The sequence below is a fragment of the Podarcis liolepis genome (assembly GCF_965112155.1).
Source record: "Podarcis liolepis genome assembly, chromosome: W".
NCBI lineage: Eukaryota > Metazoa > Chordata > Lepidosauria > Squamata > Lacertidae > Podarcis > Podarcis liolepis.
In genome coordinates, this window is record NC_139568.1 from 12,012,980 (window position 1) to 12,038,832 (window position 25,853).

The 25,853-nt window shown below is 43.0% G+C and overlaps 1 protein-coding gene across 3 annotated transcripts in view; it reads right to left on the reverse strand.

Moving 5' to 3' along the window:
• The window catches only part of LOC310697669 (fragile X messenger ribonucleoprotein 1-like), a 212,274-nt gene that overhangs the window by 150,007 nt on the left and 36,414 nt on the right, over positions 1–25,853 (reverse strand). For all 3 annotated transcript variants that reach the window (XM_083484347.1, XM_083484348.1, XM_083484349.1), the window contains one exon: positions 819–871. In XM_083484347.1, the coding sequence (XP_083340473.1) occupies positions 819–871 (53 nt within the window). The remainder of the gene's footprint in view (positions 1–818; positions 872–25,853) is intronic.

Sequence of the window (25,853 nt, forward strand, 5' to 3'; positions counted from 1 at the left end):
AAATTCTAACAAATTCCCAAGCCCACCCAAACATCCATCCCACCCCCATATATTAAAAATCTAAAGGAAAAGGAAAATTTAAAAACATGTTAAAAATAACTCTGCACCCCTCTGGGTCCTCCTGGGCAGCAGCAGCATCAGTGGCAACAACCGTCCTTGTGAGGCCCCACCCTGGGCCAGATAGTAAGTGGCAGGAGCAGTCCTTGTGAGGCTTCAGGCCCCGCCCTGGGCCAGATGGTAATTGGCAAGAGCAGGCACTCACACAGGGAAGTCCTCCTGGGCAGCAGAGCAGTCCTTGTGAGGCCTGTCAGGCCCCGCCCCAGGCCAGATGGTAAGTGGCAAGAGCAGGGCCCTCAGACACACAGGGGAGTCCTCCTGGGCAGCAGAGCAGTCCTTGTGAGGCTTGAGGCCCCGCCCCGGGCCCTCAGACACTCACAGAAAACTGGGTGACATGAGCTAAAAAAATTGGATCACTTGATATGGAATGACCCTTTATACGAACACCTGAAGTGCTATTTTAAGCTAACACAAATTATTATTTAAAAATCAAAACATGTTTCAATGAAACATTCTTGACACAAAGTGCTAAACATAAAAATAAATAGGTTTCAGAACATTATTCATTATTAATCATAGCAATGGCATGCAATCACCTCCATAAGCATCTGTAAGCTACACGAGAAACATCCAAATCAAGCTCTAAGTATTAGCTTATTTAAGTTTATAGACTACCCCAATACTACTGCATTAGCAGATTATATACAATTCACAATTACATCATTTACAACTATACTAGTCAGTAGCAGGACCATACGTACTTATTTTCAAATGAAACAGTTATTGAATCTTCATGTACATCCTTCACAAAAGCCTGCAAAAGAGAATTTACAACAAATATTAATATTAACATGTTAATTACAAATATTAATGCTACAATATGGAAGCTCAGAACACTTGTTCTAAATGTAACTAACTGGCAAAATATAGTAGGTTATTGAATACGCTAAGAATTTATGCACACCATAAGCATGTTACATGCATGGGAGGTAACAGTGAAAATGCAGAAGGCTACTAAAAGATAGACATGAAATCCATATTATGACTAATACGTTACAGCAAAAATGTTGATTTAAAGTTATCATTATTGTGGAATTACCATCCAGTCACCCCAGAACATCTTTACTACACTTCATTTTCTGGGCATTTGAATATCACCATACAGCATTTCTAGTTAGAACATAGTGAATAGGTGTCAGGCCTGAGGAATTCCCCCGCTCCTCTCCAGATGGTTTCAAGGAGCCAGGAGGAAACAAGATAGCTTTAATTATGATTTATTCAGTCTCTATGATAACAGACAATTCATGTTTTGCCACCATGACGTTGCTCACTCTGACTCCTCCTTCCCTCTTTCCCAGCAACACCTGCTCCTACGGAGTCTTCCCTTTGACAAATTCCTCTGCACACGCTGCTCTTGTATCCTTAAAGACCTTCACATTTGAGGGGAAGGCAGATCATCTATGCTGTCTAACAAAGTGTCCACAGTCTGCCCCATTTCTGTTCCTGCTTCTGTTAAATCCTCATAAATAAGCTGTTCGCCAGCCTCTGCCTGATTATCTTGCTCATAGCTTGGCTGTAAATCAACAATCTCTCCCTCTTCCCTGTCAACAGCAGAAGGAGGAGGCAATCTCACCCACTCCTCAGCCTCTGCATTCCAGTTCCTGACAATAGGTAATTTGTGCAATAGCATTACTAGATTACACCCATAGAGGGCAAATGTAACTATTGAACTGTAATTTAGAAACTTTTCACAAGTCCTCCCACACAGAAAAAGCAACCCTCTGTAATGGCTCTAAAACAGAAAACCTTTAAGAACTACTGAATGTTTCCATTGTAAAAACACTTGATGGGCACACAATTACATGCCTAATATTAATTAAGTAATTGTGGAATAAATGAATAAAAATAAATTTTATTCTTAAGGAAGGAATAGTAAAAATGACCATGCCTGCCTTAAGACACCAAGGTTCTGTGAACAAAGAGGTTCACAAACAGCCCAAAGGAGGGGGCCCTTCACAGAACTGTTTATCTGCACACAAGAATGTTTTACAACCTGAGTTTAATTGCTGGAGACACTTAAAATGAGACACAGCAGATGTTGGGAGTTAGATGAATCAAAGGATTCACCCTAAACTCCTTTCCTTGTTAGAGGGTGCAATTAAGACTAAGAAACAGGGTGTTATCTATGAAACAATGTGTTAAAGGCCCATGCTGACCCTGAGAGTGATGTATAGTTTAGAGATGACTTGAGATAACAAGGAGAAATAGCAAATGATAGTTTAAGAACTAGTACGCATTCTCAAGCGCTTCATTAATATTATAGAACACACCACTGTTTGAGAATCTGCTAATTTGAATGGACATGGGATGTATGTTATTGGTGGGGGTACAGAATAGAGGGACATATGATGTAGGGAGATTGTTAAGCCTCTAAACTGCAATTTCTTAACCAATAGGAACTGTAGGAGGAATATTCGAACGGTTTTAGGTTACAAATTATGTGTGATGCAAGCGGGAATTCATACTCCTTCTTTACAGCATGAGTTGAGGGGTCACCTGTGCAGTACTGTTACGACAATAAATCTGGTTATGCCTGATTGTGGTGTAGAATCCTTTTTTACACATAGTAAATTGATGCCCTCTGGGTAAAGATCCTTGGGACATAATTTGTCTAACAATAACCTAAACTCAAATAAACTCATTTGAGGGACTTCCAGTGAGGCATCATGGCGGACGCCACAGCAGCGAGCAACTCCTGAAGCCAGCCAGAACCAATTGGGCTACCTGGCTGGCTCCCAGACTGCTGGGACTGCTGCTGCCACCGCCACAACCGACAGGGCACCGGGGGCGCCTGGCACGCCAACTGAGGGAGCTGCCAACCCCTCCCCCCAGGCCGAGCCAGGAACAAAAGCGAGGACACCCAGCCACTCAGCCGACTGCCCAGCAATGATCCAGGACCAAGAAGATCCCGAAGCCGGCGCAGGGGAGAAGAGGAGAGAGAAATAGTGGGGGGGGGGGGAAGACACTTGTTGCTGCTATCGCCAACGCCGCCGCTAAGAAGGGAAAGGAGGAGAGGTAGGAGAGCGCACCGTGGAGGGCAAGGGAAGCCGTGAAAAGACACGCAGCTGTTTCTTTCCCCCTTTTAAACATTTTTTTCCGTATATATATACACACACACACACACACATATATATGAATGATAGAGTTACTATCATTAACTCTATCCTCTATTTTTAATATATAAATCTTTTTCCTCCTTTCATATATTTTTAACCCTTTTTTCTTCCCCCCTTCCCTAAGTCTACAGCCCTTTCACTAAATTACTATTACTACCATTTTTAAAATACATCCATTTATTACTTAAAAACACATTTTCTATCCCCCCCCCCCAAAAAAAATAGGGTGGGACATTTTTGTTGCTGTTGTCCTCTTTCCTTCCCAATATTTTTTTTAACTTTATTTTTACCAGACAATCTGCCACTCTCTAACTTACTTTCCCTATTTTCTGTATTTTGTTTTATTTTTGTCAGATGCTGGTGTGGTTGCTCGAGAGTAACCAGGCAAGACTCTGACCTGTCTTTTACAGGCTTTATTCTTGGTGCAAACTATTTACAGTGAAGAGCATCGTAAGTTCATGGCTGGCTCAGTTGCTAGTAGAATCTGGGAGTGGTCGGTCTTTGTACCTCCCCCAACATAAAAGTCACGTCACCCCCAGCCTTTTCCGCCCCTCCCTACACCGAAGCCTACTTTTTTACTGTTGGCATTTGATATACACATAGGCGCCGACTCCATGGGGCCTGAGGGGGCCCGAGCCCCCTCAAAAATTCGTTTGGGGGGCTCTGCCCCCCAATAATCTCGGGCGCCCCTCCAGCAGAGCGCCACCGCCGCCCCTCCCCCAGCCCAAAATGCACAGGGTCGGGCTGCATGCCTCCTGCCCTCCCTCCCGAGCAAAAGCTCCACCCAATTTCCTTTGGAGCTGATTAATAGGCGCAGCACGCTCTCCCCTATTCGCTCACGAGGAGGCGGCGCCACTTTATCTGCATATTCATGAGCTTATTTATTATTCATGAGCTTTCGCGGGCTCCCCCAATGTTTTTTATAAGTCGGCGCCCCTGGATATACAGATACTACTGCCAGGCATCACAACCTCAACAGCTTCAGATCCCTCATCTCCTCCCCCCCTTCTTTGATTTAGTCTGCTTTTCTAGTCCCTCTTACCCTCCAAACCCTAAAATCTACATACACGTACCTCCCCACACAGTTTCATTAGCAATCCTCCCTCCCCAGTGGTCTTTTACCTCATACTATAACCATAGGCGCCGACTCCATGGGGCTTGAGGGGGCTTGAGCCCCCTCAAAAAAATTTTTGGGGGGCTCAGCCCCCCCAATAATCTCGGGCGGGCGCCCTTCCAGCAGAGCGCCGCCGCCGTCCCCCGCCTCCTCCCCACCTGCTCCTTCGCCAGCCAGCCAGCCGCGCGCCCTAATCGCCAAGGCACTGCCGGAAATCCCGCGAGAACAGGGGAATCCCGACTGGCCACACCTCCCAGCCAGCCAATCGGCTGGCTGGGGGGCGTGGCTTACCCTATTTAGGGCCGGAGCCACTTTATTTGCATATTCATGAGCTTATTTATTATTCATGAGCTTTCCCGGGCCCCCCCAATATTTTTTCTAAGTCCGCGTCCCTGACTATAACTAGAACCACCACTGCAACCAAGTATTTTCATCTTTCTTTGTCTCTCCCCCACCTGTCTTTCTTTCTTTCTTTCTTTCTTTCTTTCTTTCTTTCTTTCTTTCTTTCTTTCTTTCTTTCTTTCTTTCTTTTTCTTCTCCTTCCCTCCTTTTCTCTCTCCCCTTTTTACTTTACTCTAACTTCCATCCCTCCCCTCCCCTGCTTCTCCCCCTTTCCTCCCCTCCTTTTTCACCTTCAGCCTCTACATTGCTTTGTTGGGTTCTGTTCCTGAACACACCCTTGCCAACCTTAAATTCTTAATTCTTTACCACAAACCCCTAACCCCTCCCTCCACCCTCAACTGGACCCCAATACTCCTTTCGTGAGTATCCGTGCACAGACATGTACACACAGGTGCATCCATGAATAACCCCCCCCAAACACACACCCTCCCTCTGGCCCCACCCCATCAGTCTCTCATACCCCTGCCTACCAACCCCTTTACGTCAACTGTCTGTCTGTTGGCTTACTTGTCTGCTTGACTGCCCCCACCACCCCAGCAACACTGTTGAGGAGACTGCAAGAAGCCCTTAAAGCACAGCCCAGACGGGACACTAATGACCACCTAATCCAGACGCTCTGTAAAAGCCACCAGTCAACAATGCTTTGTTCAGCTCAACAGCTCAGCGACACCCAGGAACCACCACCACAACTCTTAGCCACAACACGCCCTGCTCCAAGAGGACACCAAGCAGATCTGAAACCAAAAACACCAGCGAGACTGTAATGACACCAACCAGGGAGATGGCAAACAGCATGAGAACACAACACCTCCCCCCAAGATGACAACGACCCAGCAACAAAACGAGAACTGAAGGAAGTGAAAATGAGACTAAGAGAACTACTGAAAGCGTTCAGTGACATGACCTCCAAAATGTAAACTCTAGAAAACAAGAACCAAATACAAGAAAGAATAATGGAGAAGTACCGAAAGGAGAACACACGTATGAATAATAAATTGGCTGAAATGGAAAGCCACCTGGAAATAATAGAAACGGAAAATGCAGCCATGAATATCAAACAGGCAGACCTTGAAGACCGTAGTAGACACTGCAACTTCCGCTTCCGCAACTTTCCTGAAAAAGTGGAGGAGAAAAGCCCAGCAGATCTAATTGTACGCTGGCTGAAAAATACAATCCCAAATTTGACACTCGAGGTAGACGACCTGGAGAGGGCTCACAGAGCCCTAAAACCTATGCCGAAACCCAACGCCCCCCCCCCGCGAGACATCATTGTATGCTTCACACGCTACAAAATGAAAGAAGAGGTATGGAACAACTTCAGAAACTCAACAAGCCTTCAATACGGAGACAACCCCATATTGGCCTTACACCCTAAATTGGAGGAAAAACCTACGCCCATGCACCCAGTGTCTCCAACAAGCAGGCATCAATTCCTGATGCGACTTCCCCTTCCGCCTCATAGTAACAACCAACACAACACAACACATGGCTACCAACATACCTGAAGCCCTGCAACTACTGAAGAACCTCGAACTCAACCCTCCACTGGAATGGCAACTGACAAACTCACCAAGTGAGTCACGACCACCACGATGAAACAACACCAAACAACTGGACGACAGTAAAGAGGAAAAAGAAGCAACAGAAGTGACACAACAATGCAAACCAACACAGCCAACCACCACCACACACAAAAGCATCCCGCCGAACATACAGCACAAGACAACAGACCAAGATCAACCAAACCAACACATCACAGATGGACAACCCTACAACAACAACAACCACAGCTGAATGAAGCACCCAGAAAACACCTCAAACTGAAGGACTGGTGATTCCCCCCCTTTCCTTCCTCCCCCCCTCCCCCAGGCCATAAATATAGCCAACACCATCAACACCCCCCCAGCCCTGCACCTCCACAGAGATCCTCACCCCAACACCAGTCCAGACGACTTCAAACCACATTCCCCACCACACAACAACCCAAAACCCACACTTTCAGCACCCCCTACTCCATGCTAAGGAAAAATAACTTCTCCAACCTCAATAAAACAACCCACAAACAGGCTAAAATCTGACACCCAATCAGCACAATGGTGGCACCAGAGCATACCAACACCCACATCCCCACCCCAGCATACCAATCATGTTGCTAATAACATTGGCAACACTGCTTATGAACCCTATACCCAACATTGGCATCACAAAGACACTTAACACTGTCTCACTGACCACCCCCTATTGCAAACGACAGGGAGGATGTGTTGGGATACTGCCAGGGAGTCAGAGGCATCAGGCAGCCTCATCAGGCAGGCCTCCATCGTCGTCTCTGGACGAACTCAACTCCCATCGGAACAGCATCAGTCAATTAGCGACATGGGCCTCAGACACATTCCAGGACTCGTGCACGCCCTTTTCGCAGAGTTTCCACAACGGAAGATTCACCCAGGAGAGCGTATTTACAGCTTTATTCAGCATTGGTCAGAACAAAGGAAAAACATGACTGCCTGCCTTTGGGTCGAGGAAACAGACAGAAACAAAAGCTATATACAAAACGGAAACTCCCTGTGAGCAGGAAGTACGCAGGCTTGTGACACACAACAGCCTGCTCCCTTTTAAGGTGGAACGGAAATATCCTAACAGGATGGCCTGCCCCTAAACAAGGCCATCCACACCAGCTGAGTCCTAGGACTAACCGGCTAAACGCCAGATGGCCCAAAATACCCCTTACACACACCTATATGACTACATATAGGATACTCTCTATAATCTATCCCCCACTCTTTAACCCAAATCTGATCCTAATCCCACTAGTCCTCCACCCACCACACTCTAGGTCAGCACAACCCCATTGGTTCGTTAAACAACACAAAGTGAGAGACGCAGGACAACCCAGATGGGTTGGCAAGGAATCATCCTACATAATAAATAAGCAAGATGGCTAGCCTAAAAGCAATTACATTAAATGTGAGGCGGCTGGGAGGGCTTCCGGGTCAGCGCCATCGTTAATGGCGGATTCCCTCTGAGTCTCGGAGGGATCAGCTCCGCGGGATCGGGTCTTACCGCTGCGGCAAAGCGGGGGCCCTTTAAAAATCACAGGCGGGGGAAGCCTGTGAACGTGGGGACTTGGCGGGCACCATTTGCGCCCCCCCAAGTTGTGAAGGGACCCTTTTTAAGGGCTCCGGAGCGGGACGAGGTGAGCGGCGCGGTGCTGAGAGTCGACTGCTTCTTCCGCGGAGTGAAGCCGCACAGCCGTTATCGGAGAGCGCTGACTTTTTCCTGGGACAATTGGACTTTGAAAGCAACTACCCGTGAGTAGGATTAAATTGGATTTAAAAGGAGAAAAAATAAGTTAATTCGACACCGAAGCGGGAAGGTATAAACAGGAAGTCTGCCTTCCTTTGTTGTAAATAGATCAAAGCAAAGAGACTGTAAGCGGAAACTTGGAAAGGCGTTTGGGAAAAGACTTAAATCTTAACATCTGGAAAGCGGTCTCCCCTCCGGACTGCAGGAGAGGAGGGGGGAAGGATTGAACTGTATTTATCTGCAAAAAAGAGGGGGAAAGGAAGTTAAAATCCACTGCCTAAAACCTGGGAATGGACTGCCCCTAGATAAGGAATGCCGCTTAGTGGAAAGCCTACCGGTGAATCGGGGGACTTATAAGGACCATTTTCGCTTTTAAAAGTTGCAAGCTTTGGCTGTTACTGTGTCCCCCTAGAGGAGGTTTGACATTGCTACAATAACAACTGGGTTAGAGGAAAATTCCATTTCAAAACAAACTTTCAACTGTGGGAGCGACCTTGAATTCTCATGAGAGTGTTACGGCAGATGGGAGAGGAAAGATAGAGCTGGCGCAGGAAAAAACTGCTAGGTCTGGCAGACCCTATCGGACAGATACTGTGCAGCAGCGAAGGGCTTCAACATCTGGAGCACCTGGAACATCAGGGGCTGCTCCGCCACAGGTCAAACCAAAAGTTATGTCGTCTGAAGATGTTTTGGCACATGCACTTGGAAAAATTAATGAATCTTTGGAAAATTTAGCTAAGCAGGTAGCTGAGACAAATAAACAAGTAGCTGAAGCATCAGTTAAAATTGACCTGAATACTACAAGTATTAATAATTTGGGACAGAAGGTGAATACCAATACAGAGTCTATTGAAAAACTATTACAGGAATCTGCTTCGACTTGAAAAATAGCTGAAGAAGCAAAAGATATTGCAACTGCTACTCAAGAGAAGATACCACCGGTATATAAGCAATTGGAGGATCATGGTTTGACATTGTCTATGATTGAATTGAAAGAGAAACAAAGAAATTTAAGAATCAGGGCTGTACCAGAACGTGAGAAAGACGATTTGGCTGACTTTCTTACACAGGAATTTACAGATTTTTGGCAGGATTTGGGGAAGGAAGAATTTAAGATAGTGAATGCATTTAGACTTGGAAGAGGACAAAAGAAGAACAAGGTGAGGGACTGTTTGATCACTCTTCGATCAAAAGAGGAGAGATAAAATTTTGAATTTGCACTATCAAAAGACTTTGGAAATTTACAACTCAAGCGTGGAGATATTTATTTATTTTTTATAAGATATTTATTAAAGTTTTCAATATATTACAAAAAGAAAAACAAACAAAGTAGAGTCAAAAGGGAATACAAAGAGTAAAAACAATTAACAGAGTAAAAAGAAAAAGAAAAAACAAACCCCTTCCCACCGTGTAAAAAAGAAGAAAAAAAAGAAAAAAAATTCAATAAAAAGCAAACAAAAAAGTGACAAAAATACAAAAAACCCTAACTTTTAAAAACATTTAAAAACAAATTCATTGTTTTCAGACCCTTAACTGTCATAGTCTTCTTTCTTAGACTTCCTCCTCCTCCCTTCCTTTGTATCCTAGTTATTAATTATCCCAGCAAATCCTTTCCATTCCATGTTTCATAAAATTCTGTCATTACATTACCCTAGACTATTTTGATCTTATCTTTCTATAATGGAATAAACCTTAAAATTTAAAACTTAAGTCTTAACCTTACCAGCTTCTTATAATCATAATATTCTTTCATAATTCTTTAAGCATCTTTGCTAAAGCCAGGTAATTTCTTCCAACATTTTTTCTATCATTCATCAACTTTATAAAACATTCTAGTAATAAGAAAGAAAAAAGAAAGGTACAAACAAATCCATTTTTTTCCAACGTCCCTTCCTCCTGGTTCTGGGTTTTGTCAGTCCTTATTCTCATCAGACTAGCCCATTAACCTGGTAACCTTATGTCCGAGGCCCTCAAGTCACTTCCATGGCCCTTCCGCGGCTCTTCTTCATATTTGTAGCTGTAATTTCCCTTATCTCCTGCTCGTGGTAACTCCAGCTTGACAATGTCTCTTGCTCGTGGTAGCTCCAACTTGACAATGTTTTTAACCCTTCTCGACAGATCAGACGCTTTTCCGTATTTGTCGCTGCATTCCATCCAAAATTGAGAGCCCCCGTAGTCCCAAACATTTCGCAGCCCATTACCATTTATAAAAAGTCCAGACATCCCAACATAGGGGGGTCAATCCAGCCCCCCATTTCCAAACCACACCAAGCTTTTCCTTTCCAGATCTGGCTTTTTCCAAATTCATTTGTCCAATCCAAAGAATCATACTCCTATTGGGTCTGTTCTGTCAAAACACACTCCTGATTTAATGCCACAACCTCCTGTTCTGTCAAAACACACTCCTGGTTTAAATCCTGAGTGGGCTCCACATGTTTTCCCACTGTCTGGTCAAAATGTTCCACTGCCTGTTGAAGATTTCTAGTCGAAGTCACCATCCAGTTCACCTTTTCATGTAATTCTTCCAGTAGAGCATTTGTTTTGTAAAAAGCACACAACAAGGTTTCTGAATGCATTGTCCTATAAGGTCACGTACTTGTTCCCACGGTTATTCTGTAACAGCTGTCGGTTCCCTGGAGTTAGTTACAATTTCACAAGCTTCCCCTAGGGGGAAGACTTATGTTTATTCTTGCCACAGAATTTCCTTTTTTGAGATACTTTGTCCATATATATTCCTTTAAAATGCGAAAGGGAGCAGTAGAATCGCAAAATTTCTCTTCTTTTAACTATCTGTCAAAAAGCAGTTGTCTTTGGTCAATGAACTTCTACGTCAGTCCTGACACCCCGCTCCAGGGTCAGGACGGAGGAAAATTACTTCCCTTTAAAATTACTTCAAACAGTCCAAAAAAAGGTTCACAATTTAAAATGTTGAAATCCAATCTTTTAAAGATGATTTTCTAAGCTCTAGTTTAACTTGCCTTTGCTTTGTTCTGTTTACAAAAGAACGGAAGGGTGACTTCCTGTTTAGCCCTTTCCATTCCGTACCAAATTCAAGTTAAATTTTTCAAACTCTAGGTACTCACAGGTGCTTATTTTAGAGTCCAAATTGTCCCAGGAAAAAGGCAGCGCTCTCCGGCAACAGCTATGCGGCTTCGCTCCACGGAAATAGCGATTCACTCACAGCACCGTGCCGCTTCCCCCTCCTCACTTCAGAGCCCGTTAGTGGGTTCTTTAGCGGGTGGGGGGCGCTAGAGGTGCCCGCCGAGTCCCACGGTCACAGGCTTCATCCGCCTGTGATTTTAAAAGGGTCCCCGCTTTGCCGTAGCGGAGAAGACCCTGTTTACCGCGGAGCCAGTCCCTCCAGTTCAGAGGGAGTCCGCCACTGCCGGTGGCGCCACCCCGGAAGTCTTAAGCGTGGAGATATTTAAGGACATTCCAAAACATCTTCTGGATTTAAGGCTTAACTACGGAGACCTAGTTGCCCTGCTGAGAAGAAACAGAATTATCTTTAGGTGGGAATTTCCTCAAGGCCTATCCTTTAAATACAAAGGAAGAAAGATAAAAATAAGATCAGTCAACGATAAAGACAGGTTTCTGAAAGATCACGAAGAAGATCTACAGAAAGAAGTGGAATCCGGAGAAGAGCCAAAAGCACTGGAGAAAGGAATACTAGACATAGCAAACTTATCCTTTGGATTGCACAGTCCAGAGAAAGAGACATCACCGACAAAACAAGAACACACACTTGGTGCAATTGGAGGTAAAGTGAAATAACCCCATCATGGCCCTGCAACTGTTAAGCTGGAATTGTAATGGTCTTAATTCTCCCCGGAAGAGAAAAAGTGTTTTTCATTTATTAAAAAAGGAACAATTGGATTTGATTTGTCTACAAGAAACACATGTAATAAGGTTACACAGGAAATTACTGATTAATAAGAGATTGGGACAGGAGTTTATCTCATCTGACAAAGTTTAAAAAAGAGTAGTGATATATGCAAAGGAGAGATTATCACCGAAATTAATTTTTAAAGATGAACAAGGAAGATTTTTGGCAATTGAAATTCAAGTGCAAGGAGAGAAATTTTTGATTGTAGGAATTTATGCACCGAATGAGGGGAAATCTGAATTCTTTAAAAAGTTGCATGAGGCATTATTGGACTATTTGGATTATAATCTGATTTTGATGGGGGACATGAATGGAGTAGTATCTACAAACATGGACAAGGCACAAAGACAGGTTCCAAGGATGGTAGACTACCGAAAACGTTTTTTGAGATGACAGACAATATGGACTTAGTGGACATTTGGAGAGTAAAGAACCCCCTGGGAAGAGAGGGAACCTTCTTTTCTGAAGCCAAGATGACATGGACTAGAATTGACCAAATATGGGTGACTAGAGGAATGGCACCAAAGATAAAGAAAGTGGAAATCTGCCCAAAAACTTGCTCCGACCATAACGCTGTAAGGATGGAGATGAAACAAATATCAACTGGCTCCTTCAGATGGAGGATGAATGACACCTTATTCAGAGATGAAGAAGTTTATAAAAAGGCCCAAAAAACTCTGAGAGACTATTTTGAAATAAATATGAACACCAATGTAGAAAAAAGAGTAATCTGGGACGCAAGCAAAGAGCCAGTGTGGTGTAGTGGTTAAGAGCGGTAGACTTGTAATCTGGGGAACCGGGTTCGCTTCTCCGCTCCTCCACATGCAGCTGCTGGGTGACCTTGGGCCAGTCATACTTCTCTGAAGTCTCTCAGCCCCACTCACCTCACAGAGTGTTTGTTGTGGGGGAGGAAGGGAAAGGAGAATGTTAGCCGCTTTGAGACTCCTTCGGGTAGTGATAAAGCGGGATATCAAATCCAAACTCTTCTTGTTATGAGAGGGTTTCTGATACAACAGAACGCAATATAAAGAAGAGAAGCCAAAATGAGAAGACAAAATTTTGGGGAAAATAAAAGAAAGTGAGAAGAAATTGAGAGCAAAACCAAAGTCGCAGGAGATTTTGAGAGAAATAAAGTTATATCAAGTACAATATATGGAAATGATAAATCAGGAAATAGAATGGAAAATTAAACAAATGAGACAAAAAACGTTTGAATCAGCTAATAAATGTGGGAAATTGCTGGCCTGGCAAATGAAAAAAAAGACAAAAACTAAATACCATCACAAATCTAGAAGTGGAAGGAAAGAACATACACAACCCAACTGAGATTAGAAACTGTTTCCAGAGGTACTTTAAACAATTATACACACAAAGGCCACAGAAAGAAATGGACATAGACCGATTTCTGAAGACAAATGGATTACAAAAAAATTATCAAGAAAGTAAATTAATGTTGAATTATAAAATAACTGAACAGGAAGTAGAAGGTGCCATTCAAAACATGCAATTGGGCAAATCTCCAGGACCGGATGGGCTGACTTCTAGATACTATAGATCCTTGAAAGAGTGGTTAATACAGCCTTTAAAGGAAGTCTGCAATGAAATACTGGAAGGGAAAAGGGCACCAGAGTCGTGGAAAGAGGCGTACATTACACTTATACCGAAAACAGAGACTGAAAAGACTCAGCTTAAGAACTACCGCCCCATATCACTACTTAATGTGGATTACAAAATCTTTGCAGACATTTTGGCCAAGAGATTGAAAAAAGTGTTGATGGAAGAGATTCATAAAGACCAAGCGGGCTTTCTCCTGGGAAGACATTTGTCTGACAATTTGAGGAATATAATTGATATTTTGGAAAAACTAGAAGTGAACATAAATACTAAAGCAGTCCTGATATTTGTGGACGCGGAGAAAGCTTTTGACAACATCTCTTGGAGCTTTATGAAGAAGAACCTACAGGGGATGTGGGTAGGCCAAGGTTTTGAAAATGGTATAGGTGCAATATACTCTGAACAAAAGGCTAAATTAATTGTAAATAATGTGGTGACAGAAGAATTTAAGATAGAAAAAGGGACACGACAGGGGTGCCCAATTTCCCCATTGCTTTTTATATTGGTCCTGGAAGTCCTGCTGAATATGATTAGAAGGGACCGGTTAGTTAAAGGTATACAGGTCGGAGCCAAACAGTACAAACTGAGAGCATTTGCAGATGATTTAGTATTGACATTACAGGAGCCAGAATCTAGTACTAAAGGGGTTTTAGAACTAATTCAGAAATTTGGTCAAGTGGCAGGATTTAAACTGAATAAGTTAAAAACTAAGGTTTTAGAGAAAAACTTAACACCGATTGAAAGAGAGAGGTTTCAGAATGAGACAGGTTTGACTGTGGTTAAGAAAGTGAAATACCTGGGGATTAATATGACAGCTAAAAATGGGAACTTATTTAAAGATAATTATGAAAAATGTTGGACGGATGTGAAAAAAGGCTTAGAAATTTGGTCAAATTTGAAGCTTTCACTGCTGGGTCGTATTGCTGTGATAAAAATAAATGTATTGCCTAGAATGCTGTTTTTGTTTCAAACATTGCAAATTGTGGACAAGATGGACTGTTTCAAGAAGTGGCAGAGAGATATTTCTAGATTTGTCTGGCAGGGCAAGAAGCCCAGAATAAAATTTAAGATATTAACTGATGCAAAGGAAAGGGGTGGATTTGCCCTGCCAGACTTTAAACTTTATTATGAATCATCAGCTTTTTGCTGGTTGAAAGAATGGCTACTTCTTGAAAACACAGACATTTTGGACTTAGAAGGTTTTAACAATGTATTTGGATGGCATGCATATCTATGGTATGATAAGGTTAAAGCACATAAAGCATTCAAGAATCATATTGTCAGGAAAACATTGTTTAATGTCTGGATAAGATATAAGGATTTATTGGAAAATAAAACCCCAAGGTGGTTGTCATCGATGGAAGCAAAAGCACAGAAAAAGCTCAATATGGAGGCCAAGTGGCCGAAATATTGGGAAATTTTGGAACAAGAAGGAGACAAATTGAAATTGCAGAGTTTTGAGAAATTAAAAAACAAAGTGAGAGATTGGCTTCATTATTATCAGATAATGGAGGCATACAATTTGGATAAGAAAATTGGCTTCCAGGTGGAAAAATCAAAACTAGAAACAGAACTGTTAGAACACAAAACTAAGAATTTGTCAAGAATGTATAACTTGCTGTTGAAATGGAATACTCAGGATGAAACGGTGAAATCTGCTATGATCAAATGGGCACAAGATGTTGGACATAATATTATGTTTGCTGACTGGGAACAGTTATGGACCACAGGTATGAAGTTTACGGCATGTAATGCCCTAAGAGAGAATATTATGAAAATGATATACAGGTGGTACATGACCCCAGTCAAGCTTGCAAAAATCTATCATTTGCCCAATAACAAATGTTGGAAATGTAAAGAAACTGAAGGTACATTCTTTCACCTTTGGTGGACGTGCCCAAGGATTAAGGCTTTCTGGGAAATGATATATAATGAACTGAAAAAGGTATTTAAATATGCCTTCTTGAAGAAACCAGAGGCCTTTCTCCTAGGTATAGTCGGCCAATTGGTGCCAAAGAAGGACAGAACTTTCTTTATGTATGCCACAACAGCAGCAAGAATACTCATTGCAAAGTATTGGAAGACACAAGATTTACCCACTTTGGAAGAATGGCAGATGAAGCTGATGGACTATATGGAACTAGCAGAAATGACTGGCAGAATCCGAGACCAGGGAGAAGAGTCGGTGGAAGAAGATTGGAAGAAATTTAAAGATTACCTACAGAAATATTGTAAAATTAATGAATGTTAGAATGATGTTGGATAGAAATTAAGTGGTTTTCAGCTGTAATGCTTTAAGGGAATATGAAAAAGGGTTATAAATACGTAAAAATTTAATGCTATTATTTTTAAGATCAAGATTAAGATACTTAAAGAGGGTAAAGATTTGCTGATCCAACAGATGGAAGTGGTATACAAAAAAGGGAGGTATGAGGAGGTCCGGGAAACAAGCTAAAGGAAAATAAGTAATGGAAAATCTGTGTGATTTTTTAACTACTTTTATTTTGTATTTTTGTTATTTTATTTTGTTTATTTTTTTTTTGTTGTTATACTTTAAAAAATCTTAATAAATATCTTACCAAAAAAAAAAAAAAAAGTGAGGTGGCTGGGAAACCCCATCAAAAGAAAATGTACCACCTCATACATAAACACCATGAAACCACACATCATCTTCCTACAAGAAATACACAACCCACCCAAGGGGAGCAAACTCCTGAGTGACCCCCGCTTCAGTCAACAATGGGTTGCACCTGGCTCAGGAAAGGCCCGCAGAGAAGCCATAATACTCAGTAGAGACCTGAACTTCAAAGCCACGGCAGTCCTAAAGGACAAAAGAGGCAGATTCATTTTTGCTAAAGAGACACTAGATGGCAAAACTAAACTGACAATCGGCTCCATATATGCCCCAAACTCAAAACAACTAGAATTCACCCAAAAAACATTAAACAAGTTCCTCGCCTTCTCCGAAGAGGAAGCAATCCTAGCAGGGGACCTCAATCTAAATATGAAAGGTATATCCCTGAAAGACATCCACCCTACAACCCCATGGGCAACCTTCCTCCGACAGAAACCCCCAACAACAAGGGACTCCTACAAGTTACTAAAAATGCTAAAAAAAACAGGGGTCTCTACGACATTTGGGGTGAGCAAAACCCAGGAGACACCAGCCATACATTCCAATCCAGACGCCATGGTACAGTGTCCAGACTGGACAGCATTCTGCTCACACAGGATCTGATCTCCTTAGTGGAATCAACAAACATACCGGTAGGTAACATAAAAATCACAGATCACGCCCCAGTAGAAGTCACCGTTAAAATAGGACAGGGAACACAAACCACCCAATCATGGCCCTTCAGTCGAGTCCTAACTACAAACAAACAAATTAGAGATAGTCTCACAAAAACTCTCCAAAACTACTTCAAGGAAAATTATGTAGACAATATAACAACCCCCCTCCTATGGGATGCAATGCAAGCAGTCACCAGAGGAGCTTGCATAAAAGAGAAAGCATTCCTTAATAAACAAACCTCCTCAAAAATTAGCGAACTAGAACAAGACATCACAGCCCTCTCATCACGCTACAAACAGCATCTAAAAAACTCCTCAAACTTATAGAACAAAAAAGGAGAGAACTAGACTCCCTAGAAATCAACAAAACAATGATCAGTATTCTATACTCTATACAACGTTTCTATGAATATGGAGGGAAAAACTCCAGACTACTAGCAAATAGATGTAGGAAAAAAGCACTCAAAACAAGAATACACTGCATCACCAAAAAAGATGGCGACATAACATTCTCCCCCAAAGAAATAACCTCAGAATTTGCAGAATTCTACTCCAACCTATACATCTCCCATAGCCCACCTGAGAAGGAAATCAGAACATTTCTAACAGGACTGACCATGCCTACTGTGTCAGGGGACTGCTGTCGGAACAGGGGAGGGAGGCAATGCCGTTGGGATACAGGGAGCCACAGAAACTTCTGAGAAGCAGTTCCTCGTCCAGTGGTGGGGAAAGCCACACCTCCAGTGGAGAAGAGAGGGAAGGGGCCAGCCAAGCGAGGGAAGGGCTTGAAGATGCTGCTGAGAGCCCAAGTGCCTCACCTAGCCCAGCTGGCTAGGAGGCACACACGCCACTTCCGTCGCCCAGTTTGCGCAGAGGGGTGAAACGCAAGGAGGGGAGGCGGAGGTTTGGGGTGTCTAAGTTCTTATGTGGGGGGGGGGGCCTGGAAGAGGCCACTCCCGGATTCTGCAAGTGACTAAGACGGACATGAACCTTGTGTATCTGCACTGTAAATAGTTTGCACAATAAAACCTGTAAAAGACAGGTCAGAGTCCTGCCTGGTTACTCACAAGCAACCACCACCCAGCATCTGACACCTACCTTAACTGATGAGGAACAGGAATTCATGGACAGTCCTATCACCCCAGAGGAAATAGATACGGTCCTCAAAAACCTGAAACCACACAAAGCCCCAGGCCCAGACAGCTTCACAGCAGAATTAATAATAACAATAAATATTTTTTTATTTATAACCCGCCCTCCCCAGCCAAAGCAGGGCTCAGAGCGGCTAACAACAATAAAAGTAACACATTTAAATTCTATAGGAAATTCAAAGAACCCCTGATGCCCTACATGACCTGCCTATTCAATGACATCATAAAAGGGGGGTCATCCCCAAAACCTGGACCCACTCCAAAATAGTCTCCATCCCAAAACCACTGAAAGACAGCCTCAAAGTAGAATCATACCGCCCAATCTCATTAATAAACCAAGGCTACAAGATATTCACATCAATCTTGGCCAACCGCCTAAAAATCTTCCTACACAAGTTAATAGCCCCAGACCAGACTGGCTTTGTCCCTGGCTGCAATACAGTGGTGCCCCGCAAGACAAATGCCTCACAAGACGAAAAACCCGCTAGACGAAAGGGTTTTCCGTTTTTCGATGCGCTTCGCAAGACGAATTTCCCTATGGGCTTGCTTCGCAAGACGAAAACGTCTTGCGAGTCTTGCGATTTTTTTCGCTCCCCCCCTTTTTCTAAGTCGCTAAGCCGCTAATAGCCTTTTAGCCGCTAAGCCGCTAAGCCTTTAATAGCCGCTAAACCGCTAATAGCGCTAATCCGCTAAGCCGCTAATAGGGTTGCTTCGCAAGACGAAAAAACCGCTAGACGAAGAGACTTGCGGAACGGATTATTTTCGTCTTGCAAGGCACCACTGTATAACAGATCCCATCAGGAAACTACTGAACCTGATTGAACACAGCAAGGCAACTAAACTCCCATTGACAATTATGTCCCTAGACATCCTCAAAGCTTTTGACTGCTTGGAGTGGAAATACATATTAGCAGTACTAACTAACATGAAATTTGGCCCCACTTCCTACAAATCCTCAAACAAATATACTCCCAAGCCTCAGCAAAATGCAGAACTAACAATATGGACTCTAATACTATAGCAATCCAAAGAGGCACAAAACAAGGATGCCCACTGTCTCCCTTGTTATTTATTCTAGCTCTGGAACCCTTAGCAATCCGAATCTGAGCAGCCACAGACATCAAGGGAGTGGAAATAAGGGGCAGAACCTATAAATTAGGGCTTTTTGCAGATGACCTAATGGTCACAACACCAGATCCCATAAGCACAGCAACCTCCCTAATCAGAGAACTCAACACATTTGCAATGGTGTCGGGCCTACAGGTAAATTTTGCAAAGTCAGAAGCGATGTGCTTCAACACCCCTTCTCACACCCAAAAAGAACTCACTAATGTCACCAAAATAAAACTTTGCCACACTAAGTTCAGATACCTAGGGGTACAAATAACCAGAAACCTCAATAAATTGTACCTCCACAACTACAACTCCCTGTGGCGACAAATTAACAAAGACCTAAAGAGATGGAACAACATGAATTTCACTCTCTCAGACAAAAAAGCCATGATCAAAATGATCACCCTCCCAAAACTAACCTACCTATTCCAAACCCTCCCAATCTGTATTCCCCCAACCGAACTCCGCAGATGGCAGAGAAAACTACACTCTTATCTTCTCACATAAAAAACCAAGAATAAGCCCCAAATACCTGCACCTCCCCACCTCAGAAGAAGGATGGGGACTCCCCAACATATAAGCATATACATTGCCAACCAAATACGCCATATAACCCCATATATACTAGAAGATGAGACAAAAGAATGGATACACCTACAGAGGGACACAATTGAAAATACCCGCACCACAGCATACCCACTCCTCCCAAACAAACTAAGGAAAATTCCCACATTTAACAGGTACACACAGACCATGCTCAAAGCATGGAAAACAAAAATAGGCAAACTATCCCCAACCCCATCCCCACTAATTCCCCTGGCGTACCACACATTATTCCACCATGTAGCATAAAACCTCTAGATAAAACCCTGGCAAACCAAAGGCTTATATTGCATAATAGACTTCTAGAAAAATAACAAACCTTTGTCAACACAAGAAATACAGGACAAACTAGAAGACACCCAAATGCCCTCTGTTAGCACAACACCAATTACATGCCCTCTTAAACAATCCAGCAGTAAAATCAGCAGCAACTAGACCCCTGACAACCTTCGAAAACCTCCTCTTAACAACAAAAGGACACGGTAGAGGGATGGTATCCGCAATATACAAAATACTACTCCAAAATCCCACAAACCCCCTAGATGCAATCAAAAAACAATGGGAGGATGACATAGGCTATGAGATTAACCCCACTCAATGGACCAGAATGTGGTCTAAACACCCCTTTAAATCCATATCAACGAAAAGAACTTACTCTGAAACTCACCTACAGGTGGTACCTAAAACCAAGAAAACTAGCGCTAATACGCCCAGGAACCTCACCAAAATGCTGGAGAGGGTGCACCTCCACATGCACATACCTCCACATGTGGTGGGAGTGCCCCAAAATCCAACTATTCTGGACAACAGCCATACAAGAAATATGTAAAATAACTAAGCAAGTATTAGAAATCACCCCAGAATTGGGCTTCTTGTTTCCGGCGGTGACAAATGGCTGACTCCCATATGAATTGATCCCAGCCATGCTGGTAATTCAGGGCTGATATGGGGGTAATTAGCCCTGGCAGACTCCCCAGGGTGGGGGAGGACTGTCTCACAGACCCACAGATTGTCCGAGATTGTCAGCTTGCATCAAGGTGCAAGCGGCAGAACGCTGGGTTGCAAAGCACGGCACGGCCGGCAGTCTCCGAAGTCACTCTCATAAGCTGGAAATATCTGTTTGATAAAATAATTGGATTTGGAGAATAAACAGACATAGTCTGGACCAAAGAAGACTAAGAAAAAACCTGCAGAGCAGAACTGTACAGTCCCTGGTGTTTAAGCTCGGACTTCAAAAGAGATTCTCATCATGGCGTTTGGATTACAGAGGTGTTTGGTATGTCCTTTTTCTCTTCTTAATATCTACAATTGTTTTTCTATGCCAAGCCTCATCAAGAAACCTTAAAAAAAAAAAGAGTACAGATGGACTTCTATTTATAATTAAGTATTCAATTGCGAAGCTTTACTCAGACTTGAAAGACTTGATAAACATAAAAGAAGAAACAAGATAGATATGGTGCAGCACGGAAAAATGAGAATTCCTCCCTTTTTCAAGGGAAGTAGGAAATACTTGCTGGCTGACTTGAGATAACAATTTGGGATAACATATAGTGCATCTGTTTGCATAAGTTTTTCATTATGAGCAAGAGAGAAGGCTGAATGGATGTCTAGCAACCCCCCTTCTAGGGCCCGGAGGAGTGGATTGTGTGGTCTCCAGGAAGGCTAATCAATCTCCAAATGACTTATATCTGTGGAATACAGTTCATTTACATTGCAATATTGCAAACAGTATGCTCAACAATCTATAGTAACAATTTAACAACGTGGAAGGTACTGCGTCATTAAATCTCAAAAGAAAGGCTTGGACAACAGCCCGGATTGGAATGATTTAACAACTTGGGAGTTGCTGCGTCGTTAAACTTCAAACGATAAACTTGGACAACAGCCCGGATTGGAAGATTGGAATGAAGTCAGGGAAAGCCACACTGGTAAATAGATAGTTGAATATATATATATATATATATATATATACACACACACACACACACACACACACACACACAGCTGTATTCGATAGATGAAAGGATATATGAATTTTTTACATGATTGAGAATTGCATAAACAGGGACGGAAAACTTTAAAGCGTTAAGATCAGAATGTGGAAAATATGAAAACAACGAGAAGAGGCAGGAACGAAGATATTTGAGATATTCTTCAGAGATCCAGACTATGGGGACCCCTGAAAAATTAATAATTAACAATTTGGACTGTAATTTCATCTATTTTATTTTAGTTTATTGTTTTTAATTGGATTATGATGTGGATATGTTGATTGGATGTTTTTATTGGAAAATCAATAAAAATGATTAAAAAAAGAAAGAAATCACCCCAGAATTGGCCCTACTAAACATCTTCCAAGACAATGATGCCCTTTTACACCACAAAGAACTCATAACCCACCTACTTTCAGCAGCCAAAAACACCATAGACACTGGAGAGACCTGTCAGGAGTAAGCATGGACCAATGGTACCAAATATTATGGGAAACAGCCTTACTAGAAAAATTAACCAATAAATTGAAACTGACACAAGGACAAACAGAAGAAGACACCTTCACCCCGGTATGGCTCCCCTTTATCACATACACAGCCCAACAAGACAATGACAAAAATCCACCAACAGCATACTAATCAATATGGCAAACCTGATCCAAAACACCCACCTACCCCACTCACACATGAAAACAAAGATCACCACAGCCAATCACAAACAAACAACCACACCCTACGCCAACCCCAACCTCTCTCACCACCAAAGGAACACAAGTGAATAGCAGAGAACCTGCACAAGCGATTCTGACACAAAACCCGACATATATTAAGTAAAATTGAAACATCGCCACCCGACCCCAGCCCCACTCACCTTTTCCCCCCCTCCACCTTTTCCCCCCTTTTCTTCCTAATGTCTCAACAAATGAAACTGATCTGTTAAAAATGTTACTTGGAGAAAGAGAGAAAGAAAGAGAGAGAGAGAGAGAGAGAGAGAGAGAGAGAGATTGCACATACTTTTGTAAACCAAGAAAATCTTTCATAAAAATACATATATATACATATATATATATATACCGTATTTTTCGCCATATAAGGCGCACCAGCCCATAGGGCGCACCTAGTTGTTGTTTTTTGGGGGGGAATAAAGGGGGGGGATTTTCCCCAGGCGCGGGGCTGGGGCGGGGGAAGCCCGAGCTTCCCCCGACCACAGCCCCCAGAACAGGCTGCTATCCGCAAGCCTTGGGAGCCCGGCGGGAACTCCCGTGGGCTCCCCAGGCTTGCAGATATCTGCCCGAAGCCCGGGGCACGCTGCTCAGTGCACCCCAGGCTTCGGGATGCAGGCTGCTATCCACAAGCCTGGGGAGCCCAGCGGGAAGTCGCGCCGGGCTCCTAAGGCTTGCGGAGAGCTGCCCGAAGCCCGGGGTGCGCTCCACTGCGCTCCCCGGGTTTCGGGCTGCTGTCCGCAAGCCTTGGGAGCCCGGCGGGAACTCCCGCGGGCTCCCAAGGCTTGCGGATAGCTTCCTGAAGCCTGGAGAGCGAGAGGGATCGGTGCGCACCGATCCCTCTCCCTCTCCAGGCTTCAGCGAAAGCCTGCATTCGCCCCATAGGACGCACACACATTTCCCCTTCATTTTTGGAGGGGGAAAAGTGTGTCCTATAGGCCGAAAAATATGGTATACAAACACACACACACACACACACACACACACACACACACACACACACATAAACACACTCACTTGAGCAATGATCAAATTACTAGAAAAATGATTTCTGATGGAACTGTTGCCCAATACAATTTACTGACAAGTATTAGAGTGACTGTCATATTGGGAGCCAAGGAAGACAATGTGTCTTTTACTTATCTTTTCCTAGTCATAACTTTCATTTTTACATGTTTTTATGACATCACCACTCTTTTCTGTTCAAGCACCTTGAACTTCAAATTGGCTTCACCAAGCCCTTTCAATAAGTATAGCTTACTTGAGAATGGAAACCAAATGGGGTTATTCAGAATTCTGGAGTATGGGGTCATTAATATGCTCATGACACACAACTCTACTTCTCCTTTACAACTTCAGTGGATGTGCTGGACCACTGTCTTGCCTCAGTAATGGACTGGATGGGGGGCCAACAAACTGAAGCTCAAATCCAGTTAAGACTGAGGCACGGTTAGTGGGCAGTTCCCTAGACCAGATGGATGTGAGGTTGCCTGCTCTTGATGGGGTTACATGCCCTGACAGATGGCCATCCAACCTCTGCTTAAAAACTTCCAAGGAAGGAGAGTTCACAACCTCCCAAGGGAGTCTGTTCCACTGTCAAACAGATCTTACTGTCAGAAAGCTCTTCCTGATGTTTAATCAGAATCTCCTTTTTGTAACTTGAAGCTGTTGGTTTGAGTCCTGCCCTCCAGAACAGGAGTAAGCAAGCTTGCTCCATCTTCCATGTGATAATCCTTTAGATATTTGAAGAAACCTATCTTATCTCCTCTCACTCTCTTCTTTTCCAGGTTAAACATACCCAACTCCCTCAACCATTCCAAATAAGGCTTTTTTCCAGACCCTTGATCATATTGATTGCCCTCCTCTGCACATGTTCCTGCTTGTCAACATCCTTCTTAAATTGTGGAGCCCAGAACTGGATACAGTATTCCAGGTGTGGTCTGACCAAGGCAGAATAGAGTGATACTATTACTTCCCTTGATCTGGACACTATACTTCTGTTGATGCAGCTTAGAATAGCATTAGCTTATTTTGCTGCTGCATCACACTGACTCATGTTAAGCTTGTTGTCTACCAAGACCCGTAGATCCTTTTCACATACGTCTGGTGCTAGGGCTCAATAGAAAAGTGAGCAAGCCACATAGGCTTATTCCCCTCGCTGAACTAGCAGCTGCTGATCTTAGATAACGTTACATTTGTAAGCTGGAATCCTGTGGTTAGAACTTTCCTGTTATTGAAAGTACAACGGTCTGAAGGAAGGGGGTTGAAGCAGTGAGCAACCACAGCACCTGTTTAGACTGGTTTTATGGGAACCAGGTGCCCTGAAATCCAGCTGGAGACTAATCACAAAGGTTTATGTTTGCTTGCACCAATAATGTCAAAATAGCATAAGCTTAGCTTACATAATAGGGGATAGCAAAAATTAGAGAAACAAATAGATATAAGGGACTGCCAGTCAGAGATGGCCAACTCTTAGCTTCTGCTAATCATATATATTTTCCACCAATCAGAAGACTGTGGAGGGTGGGACATGGGTATAGCACACAGTTGCAAATGAAATTATTTAACCTCTATTGCAAATGTTTATTATCAAAATTTACAGACTTTCAGCAAATCAAACAGAAGAAATTGAAATAGTTGCAATTTCAGCTGAATTTGGGGGAAACCACTTGAAGCATCCATTGAGTTGAGCTATTTCAGTTGCTTTTGTTTGATAATAAACCTGATTTGCAATCGGGGTTGAAAAATTTCAATTGTAACTAAGTGCAAAATAGTATATAACGTGCCTTGAAACTTGTGATTTTTGCTCAATCTTTGAGAAAGCATTTCACTGAGCCTCATTGCTGCAGCTTTGAATAAATGATTCCTTTCCACCCATTGTCTCTTTATTGACTACAGGGAGACAGTGTTGTAAGGAGCTCCCCCCAATAACACCCCAACTTATCTTTGTGCAGTTGGTTCTTCCTGCCCAAGTGCAGAACCTGACATTAGTCTCTATTGAATTTCATTCTGTTAGTTTCTCTGCAGCCAAAGATGGAGAAGCTCTATACAGTCAGCAAAAACAAGACCTGGAGCTGACTGTGGCTCAGATCATCAACTTCTTATAGCAAAAGTCAAGCTTAAACTGAAGAAAGTAGGGAAAACCACTGGGCCAGTAAGATACAATCTAAATCAAATCCCTTATGAATACACAGTAGAAGTGAGGAACAGGTTTAAGGATTTAGATTTGGTGGACAGAGTGCTTGACGATCTATGGATGGAGGCTCATAACATTATACAGGAGGCAGCAACGAAAACCATCCCAATGAAAAGGAAATGCAAGAAAGCAAAGTGGCTGTCCAACGAGGCCTTACAAACAGCGGGAGAGAAAAGGCAAGCAAACTGCGAGGGAGATAGTGAAAGATACAGGAAATTGAATGCAGATTTC